Source organism: Salminus brasiliensis, chromosome 12 (genome assembly GCF_030463535.1).
Source record: "Salminus brasiliensis chromosome 12, fSalBra1.hap2, whole genome shotgun sequence".
Lineage (NCBI taxonomy): Eukaryota > Metazoa > Chordata > Actinopteri > Characiformes > Bryconidae > Salminus > Salminus brasiliensis.
In genome coordinates, this window is record NC_132889.1 from 36,407,284 (window position 1) to 36,433,870 (window position 26,587).

General features: G+C 44.9%; 2 protein-coding genes across 2 annotated transcripts in view; one reads left to right on the forward strand and one right to left on the reverse strand.

Moving 5' to 3' along the window:
• armc5 (armadillo repeat containing 5) overlaps positions 1 to 9,373 on the forward strand; it is a 9,967-nt gene extending 594 nt beyond the window's left edge. Inside the window, exons 1-7 of the mRNA XM_072694252.1 lie at positions 1 to 468; positions 995 to 1,025; positions 1,127 to 1,237; positions 2,695 to 3,610; positions 3,711 to 4,543; positions 5,633 to 5,765; positions 6,833 to 9,373. The exon at positions 1 to 468 is cut by the window's left edge and continues 594 nt beyond it. Coding sequence (XP_072550353.1) covers positions 55 to 468; positions 995 to 1,025; positions 1,127 to 1,237; positions 2,695 to 3,610; positions 3,711 to 4,543; positions 5,633 to 5,765; positions 6,833 to 8,024 — 3,630 coding nt within the window. The 5' untranslated portion in view covers positions 1 to 54 and the 3' untranslated portion in view covers positions 8,025 to 9,373. The remainder of the gene's footprint in view (positions 469 to 994; positions 1,026 to 1,126; positions 1,238 to 2,694; positions 3,611 to 3,710; positions 4,544 to 5,632; positions 5,766 to 6,832) is intronic.
• Positions 9,374 to 10,172: 799 nt separating this feature from the next.
• Positions 10,173 to 14,668, reverse strand: cox6a2 (cytochrome c oxidase subunit 6A2). Its single transcript, XM_072693499.1, has 4 exons — positions 14,434 to 14,668; positions 13,603 to 13,679; positions 11,159 to 11,301; positions 10,173 to 10,462 (listed from the first exon to the last, which is right to left on the reverse strand). Exons 2-4 carry the CDS (start codon positions 13,673 to 13,675, stop codon positions 10,373 to 10,375), a joined length of 306 nt encoding a protein of 101 aa, XP_072549600.1. The 5' UTR covers positions 13,676 to 13,679; positions 14,434 to 14,668; the 3' UTR covers positions 10,173 to 10,372.
• Positions 14,669 to 26,587: the final 11,919 nt, after the last annotated feature.

A 26,587-nucleotide genomic window follows, 5' to 3' on the forward strand; every position in this document is an offset into this window, starting at 1 on the left:
AGTAGAAAGGAGTGGTCAGTGGGGTGGGTACAGGCCAGGAGCAGCAGGCTGACCATGGCAGCCCAGGTAGGGAGAGACAGGAAACACCCAAAAAGTACAGGCAGTGCTAGAGAGGCCTCCTCAGAGTGCGTGGAGTCTTCACTCTCATGGTGCCTGGCCCAGTTAACCAAACAGAGCTCCTCAGCAGAGAGACCCAGCACTGGACTGACTGGGGCAGATAATAATAATAAACCCCCCAGTGCAAGAGAGGCCGATAAGAGACTCAAAGCTGGGCAGTGGAAGGCCTTGGTGGCCATCCGGACCCAGCACATTAAAGGCGGGCGGAGCAGGATCGCACAGTACCAGGCGAAAGGGGGGTTACCTCCCTTGCTGGAGATCCTGCGCAGGCCTGAAAGCTCCAGGAAGATCTTGGATCTCGCCCTGAGCATCCTGGCCAACTGCTGCACTGAAAAGGAGACTCGAGCGGAGGTAGGAGGTGTCGTCAGAGGAGGACTGAACGTTTATATTATCTGGTTTATATTATTGAATTCAATATTTAACAATTTCTATATGTTAGTTATGATTGGGTAATCAGGGGGTAAATTTAGGGGAGGGGTTTAGCGTAAGGTGCGCTATAAATGAGAGCAGCCAATCCAGGTACTGTGCCCTTGCGCAGTGCCCCGCCCCTTTTTGGGTGAAAACTGGCTCTAATTGGACTGGTGGTAAAGGCAGATTTCCAGGTCTTTGAGAATTTAGCTGCATACAATAAGCTTCAGCTTTCCCTGCTGATTTCCAGCTATTTGAAGTCTCTGAAGACCTCTGGCCAGCCCGCCAGCCAATTATAGCATGCCATTGATGGCCAGCATGTGACATTATTATTATATAGGAAAAAATCAAAGTGATTGATTATTAATAACTACTATTAATTTATATCCACAATATTTTAAGGGGGGGGGTAGTTTCTAATTTGCCAAAGCTTTACCAGACATGCTTCATGTTTGTGCTCCCCTCTCAGGTGAGGAAGCTGGACGGCGTTTCTGTCGTAGGTGAGTCCTTCAGAGTCAGTTCTTCCTCTGTCCTGCAGCACTTCAGCCTCACCGTGTCTGTATGAAGCATCAGCTCACGCTGTGGTGCTGTTTATTCGCAGTGGAAGTCCTGAAGAGACACGCCTCCGTGGAGACGGTGGAGAATCGAGCAGCCCGTGCTTTAGGAAATCTCGCCATGGACCCAGAGGGCTCTGCGCAGGTTCACTCTGCAGGTCAGGTGCCCTCCTCGCTTTAGTAGGTGCCGCGTTACAGCGATGGCTTAGCTTATCATCAGGGAGGCGGCCTTTCTCTGTTAGTGCAGTTCAAGATTAAGTGCACCAGCACTCTCTGAAAAAGCTCTTTCATGGTTTGTTTGAGGTATGGATGCAAAATATATACGCTACCGGTCAAAAGTTTCAGAACACCCCCAGTTTTATATGTGTAATGACTGAAGTCAAGTTTTTATTTGTAGAGCTTTACATAATTAGTAATTAATAAAAGAGCGAAAAAAAAAGAAATAACATAAGAAGACATGAAGGATCAAAGACCCCCAGTGAGCAGCCAACAACGGCGACAGTGGCAAGGAGAACCTCCCTCAGAGCTGGAGGAAGAAACCTTGGGAGGAACCAAGACTCACAAGGGGGACCCGACCCGTCCTCCTCTGATCAGAACTATTTATTAATTATTGATAAAAAAAAAAATTCCAAACCAGATACAGCAGATAGTTAATAGTGGTGATATTAATAGTGGCAGATAGTTAAGAGTCCCCCCAGGTTTTAACATGGTCATTAAACAGGTAGCAGTGGTAGGAGGGTGTGTCGCCAGTCTGGTATGGGTGGTGGTGGGTGGGGGGACTGATGGTCAGACTGGTAGGCGGCAGCTGGTCTGACGCAGGTAGAGGGGACCTCTAGCAAGCAATCTTCCAGCAGGTCGGGCTGGGTGGCTCAGAGAAGGTAAAAAGAGAGAAGACTGAAGTAAATATACTAAATATAAATACTGAAGTCCAGGTAATAACTCGGAAATGGTACAAAGGTATACAGTAAAATTAATGTTTTTAGTTTAGATGCACCGATCCGATATTAGAATCTGATATCTGTCCCGATATTAACTAAATTAGCTGGATCGGGTGTCTGATAATTAGGCCGATCCATGGAACCGATCCTTTCACTTTGATTTGTTGGTGTGAGACTGAACTAAAAGTTTACATGTTTGCAATTTTTGGTTGCTGCTTGTATGGAGGGTGGGGGGGGGGGGTGGGGGTAATGAGTGGGCTGGGTAATCTAAAATTGCGGAAGTAAAAAAAATAAAAAATAAAGACGGACCATGATTGACCACTGCACATTCAGACTGCTCTCATTAACACAGACCTCAGACACACCTCTCACACACCTTCCAAAAACTCCTGGAAACAGAAAAGGTCTCGTACAGGAAGGAGGTCTGACGTAGCTCAGCTTAGCACTGGACCAGGTCTCGGTTTCAGTTGTGAAGAGAAGACCTGGAGCTGCAGGTTTGACGGGTGGAGTGCCAGTTAGAAGGTCCTTGTCAAGAAAGAAAGAAAGAAAAAAACCTTCTGGGAACACAGAATGGGGTGTTCTAAAACTTTTGACCGATAGTGCGCACCACAAAGTGTCTCTAAATAGACTAAACACAGAATGAACAACTGAGTTGCACTTTTCCCTTTGTCCTGTAGGTGGTGTTACTCCTCTCCTCCTCTGCCTGGCTCTCTCCAACTCTCCATCCTGTCCCTCACCTTCCTCGCCTCCCTCCTCTCCCTCTGCCCTCCCCCCAGCTCCGCTGCCCTCCTGCCCCACACTGGAGCGCGCTCAGTCCGCCGCCCGTGCTCTACTCTACCTGTCGGACACCCCGACCAATCGCCTCTCGCTGCTGTCCCAAGGAGCCCTGTCGGCCCTGGCGCTCTTCATCGCTCCGGAGTACCCCGCAGGCCTGAGGCGGGCATCCCTCCGCGCGCTGCACGAGCTGACCCGGGGCTGCGGTGCCGAATGTGCCCGAGAGATGTCCGTGTCCGGGGCAATGGCTCAGCTCGGGCTCCTGGCTTCAGGAGATGGAGGGACACCTCTGGAGGAGCTGGCTTTAAAAACACTGGCCAACTTGTGTTCCCAAGGCTGCTTGCGTCCCCTGGTGGGCTCCCTGGGTGTCATTCCGAAGTTTGCAGAGGAAGTTAAAAAAGACCCCTTAAGGTCAGGGGTCTTCTTCAAAGCTCTGTGCCTCTGCTGCAAAGAGGCCGTCAACCGGGTTAAGGTGAAAGAGAGCGGCGGGCTGGAGGTGCTGATTGGCTTCCTGGCCGCCCATCAAAACCACCCGTTCACTCGACTGGCCATTCTGGCTTGTGTGGACTTCGTCTACGATGAGGCGGCTCTGGAGCAGCTGCAGGAGCTGGGCCTGGTACCGCTTCTGGTCCAGCGGCTGGTGGATCTGGCCAAAGGAGAGGAGCTCAGTGCGGGCAAGATGGACGGCAGCCTGTCCTTGGGTTCTAGCTCTGATCTGATGACGTCCTGCTTTGATTCGTTTGATTTTCCACCTCCTGAGGGGAGCAGAAAGGAGGAGATGGGGCGGGAGCAGGGCTCCTCCAGCTTCCTCAGCCTCAGGTGAGCCCTAGGACATGTTCTTGTCACTGAGGTCCACCTCCAACAAATATATATATATATATATATTTTTTTACTTGACCTCTTTCCTGTCTCTTTCCAGGTCCTGGCTGGTGTCCGAAGGTTTGATCTCCTCAGAAGGGGAGCTGATGGAGTCCCCCTGTGGGACAGATGGAGATATGGGCACCCCTCATCCCTCCTGCTCTCCAGCATCCTCCTACTGCTCGTCATCATCAGGTCTTACTCCTCTTCATGATGCACCAGCTTCCCCAGCTCTACTGAAACCTCACTCGTCCCCCAGGCCCAAACCCTGCCGTCTTTCTTCCTCCGGTTCTCCTCTCCCAGTAACGCCGGTGCAGAATAAAACCTCCCCCACATCCCCTTCCTCTTTACTGCCCACCTGCACCTCGACTCCGCAGCCCAAACCTCCAGTCCCCCTCATATGTCCCATTAAAGTCTCGTCCCCTCCCAGAAAGCGTCTCCGCACAAATTCGTCCTCTTCCTGCTCTTCTATTTCCTCTTCCTCCTCCACAACCTCTCGCTCCAGTCTGGTATCTTTGGAAGCCCCCCCGGTTTTGCCAAAGACCCCGATCTATCAGCACCCATACCACCCTGAGCCCTGGACCCCAGAATCCCCGATCCTGCTGCTGCTGTCCCGCTTCTCTCACTCCACAGACCCCAGTGGTGTGCTCATAAACGCCCCAGTGATCTCCGGCCTGCTGTACTACCTCACCCACCACCAGGACCCAAGCAGCCGGTGTTTCCGCATGCTGGGAAGGCTCAGCTGTAATCCCAACTGCCTGCAGGCTCTCATTCGAACCGGGGCTGTGGCTCTGATCCGACACAGGCTGTGCCTCAGAGAGGCGGTGCGAGGGAGGGACGGAAGGAGAATGGAGAGACAATCTGACCGAGTGAAGGCCAAAGTCAGACAGCTAGGTTTGTATTTCATGTGCTTATGATCATAGTACATCTATTGTCCAAATGTTTGTGGACACCTTGTCTAATGAATGCATTCAGCTCCTTTAAGTTACTCCCATTGCTGACACAGATGTGCAAATGCACACACACACACACAGAGCTTGTTCAATCCCTTTAGAGAAGTACTGCCAATAGAATAGGACACTCTGGTGCAGATAAGCATAAACCTATTGGCACAATGCTGCCTAATACCAGGTGTGGGCTAGAGGGGTATAAAGCCCCCCCAGCATTCACCTCCTGAACTCATGGTGCTCCATCCAATGTTCTTGTTGCTCAATGCAATCAGATCGTCACAGCAATAATGCAGAATCTAGTAGAAAGCCTCCATCCCTGGACAGTGCGACAGTTACTTCAACAGAAATTTCAGAAGAAACGGTGAATGAGCAGGTGTCCCAATAGTTTTGTCCCAACACAAAGATCAGTGTTAAATGGTAGAACAAGCACAACCATAAACACTCTCTCTAAACTTTTAAGCAATGTTATGTATCAATTTTACTTTAAAAGACCAGCTTTAAAGCAGCTATATGCAAAAATTGGTACTTGTTGCTCTTGGGCTCCCCCTGCAGTTGGGAAGTGGGATTCGCTCTTTGAGCCACTTCTAAAGGACATGCTTTACATAGGCATTTCTGGACAAGCTGAGGGAGACAGAACAGTCACTGAAAGTGAAAGAAGCATATGGACTGATGCGGTAGATGATTTTATACTAATTTTATTTGCTATTTTAAAGCAAGATTCTGCATACTGCTGCTTTAAGATGTTCTTAATGGCACAAAGGGGAATTGGGCCCAGTCTGTCTATGGCAAGAAAGGAAAACCAGTCATCATTGTCTTAAAAATTGGGGGTCAGTTTTCAAAAGTGGGGTCAAAAGTCTTGGACTAAGCTGCTGTGGCAGTTGAGAAGTTTTCTAGTTTAGTCTTAGACCTAATCTGGGTCTGACGTAATTATCATTTTTAATTGTATGTAATTTATCATTCTACTTAAAGAGTTGAAAGTATAAAAGGTGAAATATTGAATTGTTTACCAAATTGCAAATTCCTTTTCTTGTAGGTCAGGGGCTGTTGACCAATGTGCGCGTCCAGAGCGAGACTGGATTTGGCTCTGGAGTGCTCAGTCATATCTTTCTCTCAGGCTCAGAATCTGACAAGCTGTACTGCGTGCTCTCCTTACCTTTGATAACCAGGTATGTCCAGCTGTCCAGTGCTTGTTTGAGGTGTTGGTAGTGTCTGGGTTTTTAGGCCCCAGTTCGGAGGCTAACTTACTGCAGTGCAGTTCTTAAATCAAGTGTTTTATACAAGACCAAAGTGTTAAGTGTTTATTTGACCCAAATTAAATAACACTTACACCTACGTGAATTTTGTATCATATTTGATACATCTGGACCTTATTATTATTTATTTATTTATTTATTTTTATTTATTAAAACCCTTCCCAGAACAACCCAAACAACCCAAACCCCTCCCATGTCAGCCAAACCCCCTCCCATTATAGCCAAAACCCCACCCAGCACAGACCACAACCAAAACCCCCTTCCAGCTTAGCCAAATCCCCTCCCAGCGCGGACAAACCACCTCCTATTACAACCAAAACCCCCTCCCAGCTCAGCCAAAGCCCCTCCCAGCACAGCCAAACGCCCTCCAATTACATCCAAAACCCCCTCCTAGCACAGCCCAAACCCCTCCCATTATAGCCAAAAACCCACCCAGCTCAACCAAAGCCCCTCCCATTTCAACCAAAAACCCCTCCCAGCACAGCCAAACCCCCTCCCATTATAGCCAAAACTCCATCCAACACAGCCAAAACTCCACCCAGCACAACGATACTTCAGTTGCTACATGCAAATTTGCGTATTCCTTCCCACACAGCAATCAGATTTCAGTCTGACTAACCAGAGACTCATTTGACTCCCCAGTGGGGTTTTATTTAACTGCATGTGGCTAAAATCTTACCAGTATACAGTCCAGATACTGGTCACATGAGCTGAGCAGTGTAAACGGGGTCTGAGCTGCCTCTTTTAAGTTGCAAACTTCTCAAATCTGCGGCTCAAAGCTGCAGCGCACAGATAATCCACCAGGGGGTCGACAGGGCATATCTGAAATTATTAATGAATTATTTATTATATATTTAATTTATGATATATTATTCAGGATCATCCATTAATTAATTGGCATGTTTGCATGTGCTACATTTGGCTCTAAAGGGGTCCACTATGTGATCATGGTCCTCACATCCATTGCTTCTCTTCTGCAGTAACAGAGTTCTTCTGAAGAAGCTCCTCTTGGATAGCGGAGGCTTGGCGTTCGCTCTTGAACCTCTCAGCTGGCTGCATCTCGGTGAAGATGAAAGCAGCCACCCTGATAAGTGCAGAACATTCCTCTCAGCTTGGCTGTGTGCACCTGAACAGGTGTCCATCTCCAAGCTGCATACCCTGTACATCTCCCTTCTGATCGGCTGCCTCTCTAGCATACTGGCGGCTTCCAGAGTGGAACTGGAGAGAAGAAAGAATGGAGTAGATGCTGCAGTGGAGGTACCAGTGAGTCCGATCCAAGGTCCCCCGACTGTAGAACGAGAGTCCAGCGATTGTTCCCAGGTCTCCCAGATCCCCTGTCCTTACCAAGCATCAGCCCACAACCTCAGCTTTCTCCTGGACGATGGGACTCTGCTCCCAGCTAACCGAGAGGCAGTTGCTGGCGATGAGGGCGTGGAAGATGTTGGGTCGGAGTACTTCCGCGCTTTGCTGAGGGGTGGGTTCGATGAAGCCCGCAAGTCCGATTCCATTCCCATCGGAGACGTGAGCGGAGGGATGCTGCTTCCTGTCCTTCATTATCTTCACGGCTGCCGGATGAAGAACTCTGGCGTTGACCGCGATGCTGGACGTTGTCTTGTTTTGACCTCCTTGGCTTCTGGAGGCCTGAAATACCTCGGGGCTTTTCAGAAAAGTCCCTTGGCTGAGGTGATGATCGGGGCCAGTAGGTTTCTGGTTCCTGCTTTACAGAAGGAAGCCGAGGACCTCTGTGTATCTCTGCTTTCATCTGTGGCCTCTCCTCCTCCTGCTCGTCCTCCAAGTCCGGCTAAACCGAGTGCGCCAGAGGACCAGGCTAAAAAGACCAAGCCTGACCTGGGGTCTGTGTGTGGACGTTTAACCGAGTCGTCAGCGCGGTCGTCCAAGACGGCTCCTGAGAAGTCTTCGGCGGAGGGGGAGGCTGCCGTCGGCTCTTTGCGGTACCTCCTCCCACAGGCCTACTCGTTCTCTCAGCGTTACTGCTACTCCGGCTTGGGCCGGGCCTGCCTGTCAATGCTGCTGCGGCCTCGAGAGGCCCAGACTTTCATGTTGCCTCCATCCCTGTCTGCCGACTGCTTCCTCCGACTGGCCAGGGAGGTGGACAGTAGCGAGAGCCTGCGCCAGGACCTGCTTGGATTGGTCACTGTGGCGCTGAGCTGATGCTGCTGACGTGGGATCATGGGACAATCTAGAAAGTCCGGACTTTCAAAGGAAATCGGAGGAGCAAAGCTAACCATGACTCTCTAACTGATAATAACCAAGTCTAGCGTTACGACTAACATGCAGTAATTATGACGGGAAAGCTTTCAGACAATCGGAAGCTTTGATTGGATAACAGAAATTCGAAGTGTGGCCCGATGCGGCCCGATGCGGCCCGATACGGCATTATGACTGATTTTCCATGCCTTTATGGATCTAACATGCCAGCAAATCTGATGAGCTGTTAATGTACTGTTGGTCGGTATTTCGTGTCATATTCGCTATAACTGTTCAGTACCAGCAAGCGAAGAGAAGGAGAAGGATGGGGTGTGTGGAGGACCATTCTCACCGTCCCCTTCCAAAGTGCCAGTTAAGCACTGAGGCAGGGAGTGGGGAACAGGGCATCAGTTCTGAGATATGAATGAAAAAACAGCCCAATCTGGACGATGTTTTTGGGAACGATGGAAACCGTAGGATATTATTTTTTAGTTCCATCTCCATTTTTGGACCAGACTTGTTCCCCCTCTGTGCTCAGTACGGATATCCAATGGGTTTATCAGGTCATTTATTTTTCTTTATGACCAATTCCATTAGTTTAGCTACTGTCCGTTTATTTTTGCTTTGTTTTTCATCCTTATTTCTTGAAAGAAATGGCCGGTCTACACGTTCATGTTCATAAAGAGTTTCTCCGTATGGGCCTATAGGATATATTGATGCTGCTTTCAAAAGCTACTTTATTTACTTAGTGATTTGTTGTACCATTTAAAAAAAAAAAAAATCTCTATATATACTGAAGTAGTTTGTGACCTTGTACAGTGTACTATTATGTTAATTAAGGAAATGACAGGGATAGAGTAATGTTTACGTTCTATTTTTCATTTGTAAGTTTTGTAAAAAAAAAAGAAAGATACAGAATAACTGAATGTATGACGTGTCAGAAAGCGACTGAAATCACCCGCTGTAACGCTGCGCTTTACGTCGTCACCGTCCCGCAAAAAAAGGCTATATCTCCATTTTTGCCATTTTTCACTTTTTGACATAATGTGAATCTGGCAGTTGTTCTCCACGTTATCTCCCAGTTCCGTGATGAACGGACCAATAGAAATGCTTCGAAATGACTTGGACTGAAATATTTTTCCATTGACTTCCATTAAAACCTCAGAAGGTTTTTTCCTTCTCCTGAAAAGTTGAGAGATTTTGAAGATGCGGCTTTTTTTTTTTGCTTGACGGCGATGATCTACAAATAATACTCTAATATAATTAGGCCAAAATGACTGAAATCTTTGTTCTCATGAAACATCTGAATTAAAAAAGCCTCTGCACTACAGCTGAGTGCTGTTTCCTCTTTGTCCTCTTCCATTTTTGTTTGTAGAGACATTTTCTGGTACAGGCTCTCTGATGACTGCAATTAGCCACAAAGCTAACAAGTCTCTGTGCTGCTGGGAGGAGCTGTAATCTTAGGTAAGCTGAGGTTGGGTCTCCTGGCTGTATTTACTATTGTTAAGGGAAGTGGTGTGAGGTCATACTGCTCAGCATTGCTATGCCTCAGTTAGTCAGAAGCCATGCTGATGGGCCTCCTGTGTCTTTCCCATCTCAACACTGGTAAATGTGTGGCCTACGGCTTAAGGCTCTGAGGGTGGCTGGAGTCCTTTACCAGGCGGGCTCAGAGGAAATGCTTATTTTACGCCACAGAACCTTTTTCAGGATAATGAGCAGACACTCAGGCCCTGAAATCTCCATTGACGATTCTCTGCAGCCAGTGGCGGTCCGATCCGGCAAAATTAGGCATGCCTGGTTTACTTATAGCTCACAATACATTTCTCACAATGTTAAGAAAGCATCTTACCGCCGCGAAATAATGAAATCTCACAGTAATTACAGCTGTTTACTTCATAATACACATAAAATTCTGAGATTATTTTTTAATAGGTGGCTGGAATGGCCTTCTATGCCTGCCACTGGAAAGCTCCTCCCCTATATTGTCTTAATAGTCTATTAACTGTAGGCCTAGCCTGTCTTTAGCCGGTCTGTCCTTGGTGTCTAACAGCAGTGACCGTGTTCATAAATGATGCTAGCTAACACTTAAAAAGAACAGCAGTAAGATATTGATATGATATATATTGATTATTTATTGACTTCGTCAAACACTTAAGCACTTCATCATGTTTACAAAAAAAGAAATTAATTTGCTTTATTTGCGTCAAAGCTGACGACTCCTCTCTCCGTTCAGGCTCAGAGCCGCTGAGCAGTGAGAGTAGGGGCAGGTTTTAGGGTGCGCAGGTAAATCTGGACACCAGGGGGCGATGCACTCAGTGGTGGCTGCCTTCGTAACCAGTGGGCAGGGGGTTGGTGTGAGCGTTGTGGAAAAGAGAGTGGTTTCCATCACCCCAGGGCCAGGGCTGTAAGACAGGAGGAGAGAGGGACAACACAGAAGCTTTGATCTTTCTATATATATATATATATATATATATATATATATATATATATATATATATATATATATATATATATATATATATACACACACATACTAAATGGACAAAAGTATTGGGACATCTGTCATCTAACGTTCATTATCCTGCCTGGACTGTCTCTACTGTTCAGAGAGTAGGCCTTTCTACTACGTTTTTGGAGGAGCATTGCTGTGAGGATTTGATTGCATTCAGCAGTAAGTTCGTTAGTGAGGTCAGGATGACCACCACCCCTCTTCATCCCCAACTTCCCATCCCAGATGTATTGGCTGGATCACCATCCATCATTCCAGAGAACACTGCAGTTCCTCCACTGCTCCACAGCTCAATGCCGGGGGTCTTTATACCCCTCTAGCCCACCCCTGATCATTAGGCAGCATGTTGCCAATAGGTTCATCTGGTTTATCTGAGAGAGTCCACCAGAGGGTCCTATTCTTTTGGCAATACTTCTCCACTGGGACCAGACAAGACAACAGCAACGGGTGCAACATAAAGCTTAAAGTAGCTGAATGCATTCACGAGAAGAGGGTGTCCAAAAATATTTGGACACATTTTATTTAGATTAACACAGTAGCGGCCTCTGTATTCGCTCTCCACACAGAGGGAGGTCAAGCAGGTGCTCACCTTGGTGCGAATGCGCAGGTGTGGATATGGCACGAACTCTGGTGGCTCATGGGAGTGAGCGGTCATCTTCAGATATGCATTGACCATGCATACGCCCACACCGGGCAGGGCCACCAGGTACGTCAGAATCTTCCAGGTCTTTGCTGTGTGCAGATGGTTTAGAAAACCCGTTAGCACTGAAGGTCACCAGGACTCCACAACCTGTGAGCTGGCTAGTGCATTAAATCTGCTGCTGGTCGTTAAGCGTGGCTTTCTGCAGCTCAGACACGTCCTCTAGAGGGTTAAACCTCTGTAGGGTTTGGGTCTGATGGAGTAGAAACATGCAGATGCATTTAATTCACTTAGAAACTGGATCTTGGTTTTGAACTGGTGTACACTGGATCCAGCATGAGTGCCTATGTTCTCAATTGCCCCTTAAAGTAGCTGGTGGGATTAAAAAGGGGGTCATGTAGTGTAAGCTGATGTAATTTGTGACTTAGTTACAGGCTTCAGTTATTATTGCGATTTCTATTATCAAATGTTAATGTTATTATTTAATTAATTACATAGTAATCTAATACATTACTTTTACATTCAGTTCACACGCTGACATAACTTTTATTACTGATGATTCCATATAAAATTATCTCTTTATTTATTTCCTCTCAAGTGATTATGACCCTTAATTTCAATATTTAATCAACTTAAACTAAAATCAAAGTAATACATCTCATTACAAACATTACAAAAGACAACAATCAATAGAATTAAAGATTAAAAGGGAATGAAATGAATAAATTAAGATTAAATTACTGGGAGACAAAAATAAAGAATGAATTAAAAAAACTAACAAATAAATGACACAAATAAGTAAGCCCAAATTTAAGGAAATAAAAAGGTCAAAATATGCAAAATATATTGAAGCTCACAAGATTATAAAATGAAGACATTAAAATTGAATTAGCAGGAAAACAAGAAAATGCGATGTTAATAAGAGACAAATGAATAAATAAAATAAACAAGGCCAAAAACAGGAGATCTAATGATAAAAAGTGAAAATATAAATTAACTTTAAAAGTAAATTCTTCTTCATTATAAATAATATAATTTAAAACAAAAGAAAAGTGAGCTACAATAAAGCTGAACTAAATTAAACAACTGAAAAAAAATATGAAAGTAATTAAAGGTACTAGAATTAAATTAATTACAATAATAATTACAATAACATTTTTGCCTCCCCTGCATAGTGTTGTCTTTGTTTTAAGCTTTGCAAATAAACTAAAGCATTTCATGACCGTGCATGACTGTGTATAACCGTGCATGACTGTTTGACTTGTGAATGACTGTGTATGACTGTGTATTACCTGCGTATGACTGTGTATTACCTGCGTATGACTGTGTATACTTCCGTATGACCTGTGTGTGACTGCGTATGACCTGTGTATACCTACGTATGACTGTGTATGACCTGTGTATACTTCCGTATGACCTGCGTATGACCGTGTATACTTCCGTATGACTGTGAATGACCGTGTATACTTCCGTATGACTGTGAATGACCGTGTATACTTCCGTATGACCTGTGTATGACCTGTGTATGACCTACGTATGACTGTGTATGACCTGTGTATACCTACGTATGACTGTGTATGACCTGTGTATACTTCCGTATGACCTGTGTATGACTGCGTATGACTGTGTATGACCTGTGTATGACCTACGTATGACTGTGTATGACCTGTGTATACCTACGTATGACTGTGTATGACCTGTGTATGACCTACGTATGACTGTGTATGACCTGTGTATACCTACGTATGACTGTGTATGACCTGTGTATACTTCCGTATGACCTGTGTATGACCTGTGTATGACCTACGTATGACTGTGTATGACCTGTGTATGACCTACGTATGACTGTGTATGACCTGTGTATACCTACATATGACTGTGTATGACCTGTGTATACTTCCGTATGACCTGCGTATGACTGCGTATGACTGTGTATGACCTGTGTATACTTCTGTATGACCTGCGTATGACTGCGTATGACTGTGTATGACCTGTGTATACTTCCGTATGACCTGCGTATGACCTGCGTATGACCTGCGTATGACTGCGTATGACTGCGTATGACTGTGTATGACCTGTGTATACTTCTGTATGACCTGCGTATGACTGCGTATGACTGTGTATGACCTGTGTATACTTCTGTATGACCTGCGTATGACCTGCGTATGACCTGCGTATGACCTGCGTATGACTGTGTATGACCTGTGTATACTTCCGTATGACCTGCGTATGACTGTGTATAACCTGCATATGACATGTGTATGAAAACACAGTCACAGTCACAAAGGTCATTCTCACATTGTTTAAGAACAGTTGTTTTGATATTAGCTACATGGTCAGTGTAAGTAAGGGCACACACACACAGTTTGCATAAAAAGTCATAAACAGCAGACCTCCTCCTTCCTGGCCATGTGATGCAGCAGCGAGGACCCGCCGTGCCACCATGGACGAAGCAGACGCAGCCATCCTTCTGCAGGCCAGACAATAAACAACACTTGAGCGTATTCCCCCTGCTTTATTTATTTATATGGTCAGTTTTAGTATATTAGTCAGGTTAAGCACAGCGAGCGTGTCGCAGTACTGTTATCTTCCATTTAACCAACCCTTAATTAATAAACCCAGTGAAATACACAATGTCCAAAAGTTTGTGGACATCCCTTCTATCAAATGCAATCAGCTGCTTTAAGTTTAAGCACCCGTTGCTGAACACAGATGTGCAAATGCACACACACACACACATTAGGGTCTACAATATTGGGCCAATTAGTACTTTATTAGAGTTTATTGCACATTTTTAACAAAGTTAAAGGCCTAATGATTGTTAACGGAGTGAATATCAGCTTTTTATTTATTTATTTATTTATTTATTTTTTAATTAGCAGCTTTATTTATAAATGCAAATATCTTTTGCATCACAGAAAAGTCATTAATCTTAGGCAGAGGCCTACTAGAGTTCCTTTAGGCTGCCTAATCAACACCGTCCTTCATTCAGAAGGTTACTGTGTGACCTGAAAGGTCAACTATTAAAGCATGAAATTTTAACATTGCATGCAGTAAAAAGTCTGTGCGGTTGGGTTTGGTGTAATATTAGCTTTGTCACACAGGAGAAAAACAAGCTCCTCGGTGGGGGTCATGTGTCATGTTTCTTTTGAGGAAGGAAATATTGCGACTGTGTTCCTGCGCTACTCTGAGAAACGCTGCAGTAAAGAAACAGAGACACTCACACTTTCCTCCTCACGGAAGATCAGGTGGGACTGTCCGGATCTTTGCTTTAGTGGTCGACTTCCAGTCCACTTTCTCTTTCTCCTCTGCCTGTTTGTCCTTCAGTCTGTCCTGCCGTCTGCCAGCAGGCTCCTCCCCGCCAGGCCGTCCCACCGCCTTATGTGATAAAGTTTATATTTGGTGGAGTGCAGTGGGCTGGAGTGCAGCGGCCTGGAGTGAAGTGGGCTGGAGTGCAGCAGGTGGACGGAGAGCTGGGTTGGCATGGGTGAAGGCATGAGTGCGCACGCTAGCCAACCTCCCTGAACTTTGACTACGTGATCACATGCAGGTGTTCATGCAGACTTGTATTTCAGTCATTGTGGGGACCAAATGCACAACATAAAAAAACTAGGCCTAGTCCATTAGGCTAGAGATACACTATATGGACAAAAATATTGGGACACCAGGTCATTGTTTTTGTCTGGGTTACTCTCTCCATCTCAGATTTTGGAGGAGCGTTGCTGTGAGGATTTGATTGCATTCAGTGACAAGAGCGTTTGTGAGGTCAGGATGTTGGATGATCAGCACCCCACCTCATCCCATCCCAATGTATTGGGTGGAGCACCAGATAACACAGTTCTTTCACTGCTCCACAGCTCAATGCTGCTGGGGGGCTTTATACCCCATGCCCATGTCTGGCATTGGGTGGCATGGTGCCAATAGGTTCATGTTGATTTGCTCCAGAGAGTCCTATTCTGTTGGCAATGCTTTTCTATAGGGACTAGACAAGCTGTGTATGTGTGTGTGTGTGTGTGTGTGTGTGTGTGTGTTGCTATTCTTCCTTGTGTGTGTGTTCCTGAGCGCTAACAGCAGAGTTAATATTTAACCCTTAACCTTTACTCACTCCTGCACTGTACCCTCATTTACATACATGGTGCTGTTTACAACACCTGAGCGGTCTACACACCCGAACACACACCTCAGCACACACACCTTCCTATACTCTTCCGCCGGAGGGCCATATGTGTTTTTACAAACTTCTATTCCCAGAGAATTGCTCCACCAGTTTATACGAGTTGGGGATGATGAGGTGGGGTAATGTTCATCCAACATCCTGACCTCACTAACGCAGCTCTGGTCACTGAATGCAATCAAATCCTCACAGCAATGCTTCTTCAACATCTAGTAGAAAGTCTTCTTCCCTGGACAGTAGAGATGGTTACTCCAACAGAAGCAGGATCAGCTCTTTTTTAACACCCTTAAATTTCAGAAGAAGCAGTTAATAAACAGGTGTCCCAATACTTTTGTCCATGTATATTAAAGGATTAAAAAATAATAATAATTATATATACATTTTTAGAAGAAAACACATTCTGGTCCTCTGCATCTTTGAACATGAAGTAAGGCCTATGTGCAGGAACATGCAGAGCACCTGATCTACCACAAGATGGAGCTACAGTGCTATTGCATCCTGTGTGAAATTGATGTAATAATATAATGTAATATGTAATATAATGTAATGTAATTAAATAAAATATATACATTTTCATAAACATCTAGTTCTTTATAAAATGTTACAAAGACACTTCAGTTATAGGCCTAAAAGGTCTAGACCTGCTCTGGGGCTTTAAGTGTATCCAGCATTTTGGCAAAAAGTAAATCTGACAGTTGTTAAAACTTTGTGATCAACGGACCAATAGAAATGCTCCAAAATGACTAAAATAATATCTAATAATAATAATAAATATTAATAAAATATAATACAACTCTTTTTCCATTGTCTTCCATTGAAAGTTGAGACTTCCCTCTCCTGTAGAGCTGACGTTTTGAAGATACAAGGTTTGTGCATGACAGCGACCATATATTAATAAAATATTTAAAAAGTAAAATGAATGAATTCTGTTTAGGTGAAGCTACAGTAGTGTAGGACAGGGTGGGGGAGATAGGGACACACTGGGGACATCCACAGTGGTTAGGATGATGTGGCTGGACGGCTTCCAGTAGGCCTAAGTTGTAGGACCATGGCAGTGTGTGTGACTGGGAGGGTGGGAGTGGCAGTGTGTGTGACTGGGACGGTGGGAGTGGCAGTGTGTGACTGGGAGGGTGCGAGTGGCAGTGTGTGTGGCTGGGAGGGTGCGAGTGGCAGTGTGTGTGGCTGGGAGGATGGGAGTGGCAGTGTGTGTGGCTGGGAGGGTGGGAGTGGCAGTGTGTGTGACTGGGACGGTGGGAGTGGCAGTGTGTGTGACTGGGAGGGTGGGAGTGGCAGTGTGTGTGACTGGGAGGGTGGGAGTGGCAGTGTGTGTGACTGGGAGGGTGCGAGTGGCAGTGTGTGTGACTGGGACGGTGGGAGTGGCAGTGTGTGTGACTGGGAAGGCGGGAGAGGCAGTGTGTGTGACTGGAAGGGTGCGAGTGGCAGTGTGTGTGACTGGGACGGTGGGAGTGGCAGTGTGTGTGACTGGGAGGGTGCGAGTGGCAGTGTGTGTAACTGGGACGGTGGGAGTGGCAGTGTGTGTGACTGGGAAGGTGGGAGTGGCAGTGTGTGTGACTGGGAAGGTGGGAGTGGCAGCTCATTAGTCCAGTAAATGCTTTTACTGCGATGTTTCACAGGTGTTTCGTGATGGAGATGCACGGGACAGCGGTGGCTCAGTGGTGTGCCGAGTGCCGGGCCTATTGATGACAGGGTTGGTTCTCTGCTCCCCTCTCTGCTCCCTGGCCGCTGCAGCGATGGATGCCTGAATTCACGGTATGTCAAAAGTGTGAAAAACTGCAAAAAAAACAAAACAAACAAAACAATTATTTTTTAAAAATTAAATATTTGAGACCAAAAGGATCCAAATAGAGAAGAGTCTAAACACACTTCAGTATAAATGCTGAAAGCTGCTGGATACACTACAAGTCCCAGATCAGGTCTAGACCTATTACTGAAGTGTCTCTAACATATTTATGAAAATTAATATTTTTTGGTACTTTGATTTCAGACAGGATGCAATAGTGCTGTAGCGCCATCTTGTGGTAGATCAGGTGATCTGCATGTTCCTGCACATAGGCCTCACTTCATGTTCAAAGATGCAGAGGATCAGAATGTGTTAAAAAAAAAAAAAAAATATACTAATTTTTTTAAATGATCAAGGAGAAAAATCCTTCAATATACACTATGTGGACAAAAGTATTGGGACGCATTAATTGTCTGTTCTGAAATCAAGGGGATTTAAAAGAGTTGATCCTGCTTTTGTTGGAGTAGCTGCCTCTGCCAGCTCTGGGCACATCTGCTCACCATCACTGCTGTGTGTGTGTGTGTGTTTTCACTGCATGTATGGGTTGAAGGTGGAGGCCAAATTCCATCTGTGTCCAACACTAATGGTGAATATCATTGGTTTGGCTTGTCTTGACTCAATGTCACAATGCCGCTAGCACACTAAGATAGAACGTGATGTTCTCCAGAAATGTTAGTTAGCTAGCACGGTTAGAGCACTGGGTAAATCCTGCAGGGGTAAAGCAAGCATGAAGAACATGCTGGTCATGCTGAACATAGAGCTGGACGTCAGTCAGTCAGCCACACTGTTCCACTGTACATATTATTAGCAGCCTTTAGCAACAGTGTGCTAATTAGGTGTAATTCGCCATTAGCAAACCAAGAACTTCATGCTTCTTTTCCAACCAGGGGCACGCGGTGGGGTAGGGGGTCAAGTCAAGTCAAGTCAGATTTATTTGTAGAGCTTTTTACAACTGTTGTCGTCACAAAGCAGCTTTACATGATTAGTAATTAATAAAAGACAGAAAAAAAGAAATAACATAAGAAGACATGAAGGATCAAAGACCCCCAGTGAGCCCCAACGGCGACAGTGGCAAGGAGAACCTCCCTCAGAGCTGGAGTAAGAAATCTTGGGAAGAACCAAAACTCACAAGGGGGACCCGACCCGTCCTCCTCTGATCAGAACTATTTATTAATTATTGATAAAAACCAGATACAGCAGATAGTTAATAGAGGTGATATTAACAGTGGCAGATAGTTACGAGTCCACTCAGGTTTTAACATGGTCATTAAACAGGTAGCAGTGGTAGGAGGATGTGCCGCTGGTCTGCTATGGGTGGTGGTGGGTGGGGGGCCTGCTGGTTAGTCCGGTAGGTGGCATCTGGTCTGACGCAGGTAGAGGGGATCTCAGCGGGCAATCTTCCAGCAGGTCGGGCTGGGTGGCCATTTACTCGGAGAAGGTAAAAGGAATTTTATAGAGAGCAGAGAATGTTGGGCAGTATCAGATTGTGTCTGACGACTCCGGCAGGTCTGACTATAACAGCCCAGTTAAAAGTAGAGAGCCAGAAGGTAACACAGACACGGGAGCTCCCTGAAACGCTAGCGTCCATCTGCTCCACCGTCCACAAACCTGAGTGATCGCGTGTCTAAGCAGCAAGACGACAGCTCCAGCATCTCAGTGTGCTAATGACTGGGTGGGCAACATCTAAATAAGGGAAGTACTGGCACTTTTTTGTGCACTTTGAGCACTGAGCTTAGCTGAAGAGATCGTAGCTGGTTGGCTATACGGTCGCCACCCGTCCCGTAAAATACAGAATCCTCCTTTATTGGGCTCTTTAATGCAAAAAAAAATGTTGCGTCCTGTATTGAACCAATTTTGTTCCGTATTTCCATCAAATGTCCAATACAGATGTGAGTGGGAGGAGGCACAGATGTTCACAAGGCAAATTGTAAAATGGGCTTATTTTAGTAGAGTATCGTGGTTTGATTGATTGTTTAGGATGTAGAGTTTTTAAAGTGAGTTTTGAATGATCATTTATTTAATAAATATTATAAATGGCCATTTAAAGACCAAATCATACTAATGGAATAATAGTTAGTAAATAAATACATTAGTTAAGAGAAAGCATTTATTCTTTAATACATTTCCTAGAATTTCCTAAAATTGTGTGTAGTCGGGCCTGTGGTGGTTATGGCCCAGAGGAGCCATGGTGGGCATCCCTTATTTTCATTGCTGAAAGGTGACAACCCTAGTTGGCTAGTCTTAGCTTTTAGTGTGGCATAGAACCTGATATGTCAAGATCAATACAGTTTCCTTTCAAGGGTGCCTTTAAAGGGCACAGCACTGTTGCTGACTTAGCGTTGCTAGCTACAGAAGCTGGAAGCCTTGGTGTAGTCATGGATGATCAGTTATCGTTCTCAAGTCATGTTGCAAACGTAACTCGGTCCTGCAGATTTCTCCTGTACAACATCTGGAGAATTCGACCCTTCCTCTCTAGAGAGTCGCCCAGGTGCTCGTTCAGTCTCTCGTCACTTCCAGACTTGACTACTGCAGATCTCTTCTGGCTGGTCTCCCTTTACGCAGCATCAGGCCCCTGCAACTTATCCAGAATGCAGCGGCACGGGTCGTCTTCAATGTTTCTAAATTCCATTCTTCACTGGCTTTCTGTAGCTGTATCTTGACACTGGCCTACAAAGCAACGGACCAGCCAGCCCCTCCGTACTTGATGACGATGGTCAAAAGCCGATCTGCACCAAGAGCCCTTTGAGCTTCAAGTACGGCTCGGCTCGACCCGCCATCCCTCAAAATCCACGGAAGACAAGCGTCCAGACTTTTTCTGTCCTGCACCGAAGTGGTGGAACGAACTTCCCCTGGGTGTCCGAACAGCAGAGTCCAACACTCGCTGTCCTCAAACCCAGACTGAAGACCCTCCTCTTCTGAGAGGACTTGGGTGAATAGCAGAGTACTATGGTCACCTTACTGACTTTCTAACTAGCTGAGGTTTTTCTTGGGTAAATAGCAAAGCACTTTTGTAAGTCACTCTGGAGAAGAGCGTCTGCTAAATGCCTTAAATATAAATGTAGCTGATGGCGTACAGCTGAAGCTTTCCACGTAGAGCTAACGCGTCTGAAATTTGGTTTCCGCATTAAGTACATCAGGCTACGATCGCTTGCGCCAAACCCCAGATAGCAGCAGTAGAGCTCCATGCTCTTCCATGAAGTGTCTTTTCCAGCTTCTTCACTCTCACTAAAGAGTGCTACAGTGCTACAGAATTTCTGCATTAAGCACTTTTTATTTAGACTAACAGCCTTCTATGCCATCCAGACCTCAGAATATCTACTTTTTGTACACATCTCTAATTCATTAGCAAACTCTATAAACACAAGTCTTTCACAGTTTACAGTGTAAAGCCCTGTCTGGCTCTCCTGGAGCTCTGGCTGAGGTTCAGTGTCCGAGACGAATGGTAGAACTCAGAAGGCAGAGGCTGATTAAAAACATAAGAATTTGAAAAAGGCCTTGAATGAAGTGGTAGAGTCTAATTCTCATTAAAAGGTGTTTAAGATTCTGTAGCTGATGATTTTGGGTTGTGTAACCATGTCCAAGTTGAACTTCCTTGGCAGTAGCTGTAGCAGTGAGAAGAGACCCTTCAGAGCCTGGTGTTCAGTGAGCTGTGGCAGAACCAGAATTGTTTTTTAAGCTCCAACATTGAACAGATGTTAAATTTAAGTTGAAAGCAAAAGTCTTATTTCCTTCAAAAAGCATTGGTGGCTTTGATGTCAAGATCTAACGTTGAAGAGACGTTACGTTTGGGTCAGATGTCAAGCTCTAATGTTGAACAGACATTAGTTGGGTCAGATGTCAAACTCTAACGTTGAACAGACGTTAAATGTTGGTTATACATAAAGGTCTCATATCTGTCAAAAAGCAACATTGGATTGATGTCAAGCTCAAACGTTGAACAGACATTAAATTTGGGTTAGACCTCAAAGTCCCATATCCATCAAAAAGCAACATTGGGTTGTTTTCAAGCTCTAACGTTAAACAGACGTTAAATTTGGGTCAAATGTCAAGCTCTAACGTTAAACAGACATTAAATTTGGGTCAGATGTCAAGCTCTAACGTTAAACAGATGTTAAATTTGGGTCAAATGTCAAGCTCTAACGTTAAACAGACATTAAATTTGGGTTAGACCTCAAAGTCTCATATCCATCAAAAAGCAACACTGGATTGATGTCAAGGTCTAACATTGAACAGACATTAAATTTGGGTCAGATGTCAAGCTCTAACGTTGAAGAGACGTTAAATTATGGTCAGATATCAAGGTCTAACATTGAACAGACATTAAATTTGGGTTTAACATTAAAGTCTCATATCCATCAAAAAGAACATTGGGTTGATTTCAAGCTCTAACGTTGAACAGATGTTACATTTAGGTTAAACATAAAAGTCACATTAAGAAGTTGTTTCAAATTCCATAGCTGATGATTTCGGGTTGTGTAACCATGTCCAAGTAGAACGTCCTTGGCATTAGCTGTAGCAGTGAGAAGGACACGTGATGTCCACTCTGCTTACCTCCTCTGTAGATCGCTCTGGGGAAGCTCATTCCTGCACTCAGAGACCTTTCAGAGCCTGGTGTTCAGTGAGCTGTGGCAGAAGCAGAATCCATTCGGTCATTTGATTTTGTTTTTTTCAGACAGACTGACCTTGTGGAATCCCTGCGCTGTGTGTTTATGTATGCTATATGTTTTTAGGAATGACCTGGCCAAACATGTCTCATACATTTTTGTGTATTTGTAGTTGGGTTGTGTTGATTTTAATGTTTAGACCTTTTCCATCTTTTCTGCTGGCTGTCTGGGGCCCTACCACACACACTCTCTCATTCATACCAGTGAATTCTTTAAGCTACACTTACCGTTTTTTGTTTTGTGTGCATTGTTAGAGTTGTGGGGCCTAGAGTAATACATTTTAATAGGGTCCAAAATCCCTGGGAGCCCCCCTCACCACACCGCATTCCAATGGAGATTTTTCATTGCATAGGCTTTGGATGTAGCATTGTGATGCAGTGTATCGTCAGGATTCCTGCATATTTATTAGTAGATGTGTGTAAAATGTATTTCTCTCATGTGATACGTTAGCTTTGCTAATGCATGCATGTGGGCTGTGCATGCACGGCAGCTGATAGGTGCAACTGAGGTGCTATCATTGTTTTTCGCAGTCTGACACTATTGGCCTTTGAGGCCAAGCTGGGGTGTGAATTTTGCTGCACATGCCGTCAGGGGAGTGTTTAGCATCTCTGCACGGCACCCAGCTCCAATTCAAACAGGCGTGGAGGCTGGCCGAGGGTTAGCCAGTCATGCAGGACGTTCGTCTGGCCGTCTGGGACGGTGTTATTGTGGGCAGGGGCTCTGTCTTAGTGTGTGGACACACTCTCATCATAGCACACATATACACACAGGAACGGAATGGGCCTGTAAAAACACTGCAGCGTAGCTCAGGATGCTTCAGAGGAGAGGGTCTAGTAGGAGGCGAGGCCTCATTGAGTGTGGCGCTATGTCAGATCTCTAGCAGACTGGCTCGCATACACGTCTCACTGTCAGACTTTCCGTATCCTCCTAGCGTAGAAGGAGTTAACACGAACAAGCCGTCTCTCAGACACAAACACACGCACTCATTGTATTTTCCTCTCCTCATTTTTTTGTTCTAAGTGAGCTCCTCCCTCGGTTTCAGTATGTCTGGCACGTTGGCACACAGTCAGATGCGTTTATGCCCACAGTCTGGTGGACATAAGGCTGTGGCTACAGAGATCTGTAGATAGACACTTTTAAAAGGCAGTTAAATAGCATCACTGTCTGTGAGCTTGGATCATTTGTCACGTTTTTAGTAAGTGATCAGAGGAGGTCAGGATACCCAGGAGGCCCCAGACACCAATTTGATGTCAGAAAGATGAATTTAATTTAAATTGAACATCAGGTTGATGTGAAGTTTTAACGTTGAACAGATGTTAAATTTGAGTTGAGCGTAAAAGTCACATATCACATATCTGACTGGTTTGATCTCAAGCTCCAACATTGTTCAGATGTTAAATTTCCATTAGAAATCAAAGTTACATCCATGTTAAATGGATGTTTGGTTGGAAGTCACAGTCACATGTGTTGAAAAACATCTTTGGATTGACATTAAGCTCCAACATTGTTCAGATGTTGAATTTTGATTAGAAATTGAAATCACTTATCTCTCAAATACCAGCATCTGATTGACATCAAGATCCGACGTTGTAGAGATGTTGAATTTTGGTTGGAAATCAAAATCACATTTCTGTCAAAAACCAACACTGGGTTCATATTAAACTCAAACATTGTTTATATCTGCCAAAAAACAACACTGGGTTGATCTCAAGCTCCAACATTGTTCAGATGTTAAATTCCCATTAGAGATCAAAGTTACATATCTCTCAAACACCAGCATCTGGTTGACATCAATCTCCAACGTTAGACAGATGTTGAATTTTGGTTGGAAATCAACGTCATATTTCTGTCGAAAAAAACAACACTGGGTTGATCACAAGCTCCAACATTGTTCAGATGTTAATTTTTCATTAGAAATCAAAGTTACATATCTGTCAAACACCAACTTTCAATTGACATCAAGCTCCAACATTGTTCAGATGTTGAATTTTTTGATTAGAAATCAAAATCACTTATCTCTCAAATACCAGCATCTGGTTGACATCAATCTCCAACGTTGGACAGATGTTGAATTTTGGTTGGAAGTCAAAATCACATATCTGCCAAAAACCAACACTGGGTTGATCTCAAACTCCAATATTGTTCAGATGTTACATTTTCATTAGAGATAAAAGTTACATATCTCTCAAACACCAACTTTGGATTGACATCAAGCTCCAACATTAGACAGATGTAGAATTTTGTTGGAAGTCAAAATCACATATGTGCCAAAAACCAACACTGGGTTGATATTAAGCTCCAGCATTGTTCAGATGTTGAATTTTGGTTAGAAATCTAAGCCACATATCTCTCAAACACCAGCATCTGGTTGACATTAAGCTCCAACGTTAGACAGACGTTGAATTCCGGTTGCTTAACAACACGATTTAAAACCAGCAACATATCAACGTCTAACAAAGTTAGCATTTCACATTGTGTGGACGGTGTTTCCGTGTGATGTGGGGGAGAGTACTAACGAGTGGGTTGGGGAAATAACTCTTTAGGAAGATATTGATGAACGAGACCCATTACCTTCATCCCACAGCGCTCCTATATTTAGTGGACATGTTTTCCTGCTTCTCTCCCCCTGCTCAGACAAATGTGTTTGGGCCTGTTCTTTCTGGGACACCCTCACTCTGTTTAGACCAGGTGTAGTGTCTATGGTGGTCTGCTTGCCAGTCACCATTGCCATAGCAATGAGCATCAACACATTGGTTTCCCAGAAACAGATGGAATGGTATACAGGTTTTCGGGGCAGAACTACGATGCTCGTCCTGCGTCGGTGCCTTTTACACACCATGTGCTCTGGGTGTTGGGCCTTCATCACCAGCAGGTGTGGAGAAATGGAGCAGGACGGTGGGTGGATGATGAACATTTTCCTCAGTTGCTTTGAGAAAGGAGGTCAGAAGTCTGGGTGGAGTAGGATAGGGAGACCTGATCTGAGGTAACATGCCAGAGCAGTTGAAGCTACAAGATTTAGGATCTCTGCAGCAGTAGCTGTACCCTGATTTGAAATTCCTGGAGAGTGGAGATGTCTAGGATATTTGATATACTGCTCAGAGATGGAGAGGGATGAGATGTACTGCAGTGTGAGCTGTAGAGATTTATAGGCCTCAGTCATCAGAGAACTGGGAGGAGATGCTCAACATGATTGGTTGAGGGTGGTGGAGAAGACAAACCAAAGTAGAAGATGTAGAGCACTCAGCCAAAACTCAGCCAAAACATTAAAACTACCTGGCTAATATTGTGTACATCCACCCCTTAACAGCTCTGACCCATCAAGGCCTCTTGACTCCAAGACCTCAGACCACCGTTTGCAGCAGATCCTTGAAAGTCCTGTAATGGCCTTGTGAGGTGGGGCCTCCATGAGCATTAGTGAGCTTTGGGTGTTCATGACCCTGTCTCCGGTTCAGTGGTTGACTATAGCAAACACTCCGCAAGACGGAGATGTTCTGGCCCAGTCGTCTAGAACATCACAGTTCTAGGTTCTTGTCAAAATGTCAACGCTGCTTCAACACCTATAAGGACTGACTGTTCACTTGCTGCCTAATATGTAGGTCCCACCCCTTGACAGGAGCCACTGGAACCAGATCATCAATGTTCTTCACTTCGGCTGTCAGTGGTTTTAATGTTATGGCTGATCGGTGTCTGTTGTGTGTTATCTAGATATACTTATTCGTGGGACATGAGCTGGTGTTACTGTTCGCTACATTAGGCTCAGGACCTAGTCCACAGAGCAGAAGAGCATCCTACTGTCTCTCTCCTCTGTGTCCTTTTTGGATGGAGACACCGGAATATTTGGCGTGTGATTTTTGGCTGTAGATGTCTGGGCAAATCTTTGACATGGAAGAATCCACCACCAATATTGTCCCTGTCTGAGTGTGTCAGCGGGACACCGGACGCCTGCAGGCCGGATGTGACTGAGCACAGAAGTGTTCCATTTGCACAAGTAGAGATATCAGAACAAGGGTGTACACTGTATGTCCAAATGTTTGTGGACAGCCCTTCTATTAAATGCATTCAGCTACTTTAAATAGTAAAGTCACAGCTAGTCTGGTCTCTGTAGAGAAGTACTGCCAGTAGGATAGGACTCTCTGGAGCAGATGGTAAACATGAACCTATTGGCACCATGCTGCCTAATGCCAGGCATGGGCTAGAGGGGTATAAAGCCCCCCAGAATTGAGCTTTGGAGCAGTGGAACTAACTAACTGAGTTCATGTCTCGTAGAAAACCTTCCTTCCTGGACAGTAGAGACAGTTACACCAACAAAAGCAGCATCAACTCTTTTTAATCCCCTTGATTTCAGAACAAACAGTGAATAAGCAGCTGTCCCAATACTTTTGTCCAACCGTGCAGCTACAATTAATCTTGATGTACATTAATACATACATATTTACCAAAATGTACCAAAATGACCAGATCACCTCCTTCCAGTTCAGCGTCCAACTCAGGCCTATTGAAACCCCCCAGTCACAGCATCCTAACTACGGTGGATACCCCCGTGTGACCCCAGAGGTCACCCCAGCATTGGGATCACATGTTGTTTTTACTGTACTGGTACTGTATATGGCTGTATTTGTTGACATATGGCTGAAATATATGTTCCATGTCTAAAAATTGACAGCTGGCGTATGCACAGTCATATCAAAAGATTATGACCAGTGGGAATAAGCACCCTTGGCTCGAATGACACTAGCGAG

Coding starts and splice junctions, on each gene's coding strand:
- cox6a2 (XM_072693499.1), bottom strand. CDS start 13,675: ATGGCTGCGTCTGCTTCGTCCATGGTGGCACGGCGGGTCCTCGCTGCT. Junction 11,302..13,602: donor ACATGGCCAGGAAGGAGGAG/GTCTGCTGTTTA, acceptor ATCTGCACACAG/CAAAGACCTGGAAGATTCTG. Junction 10,463..11,158: donor ACCTGCGCATTCGCACCAAG/GTGAGCACCTGC, acceptor CCTGTCTTACAG/CCCTGGCCCTGGGGTGATGG.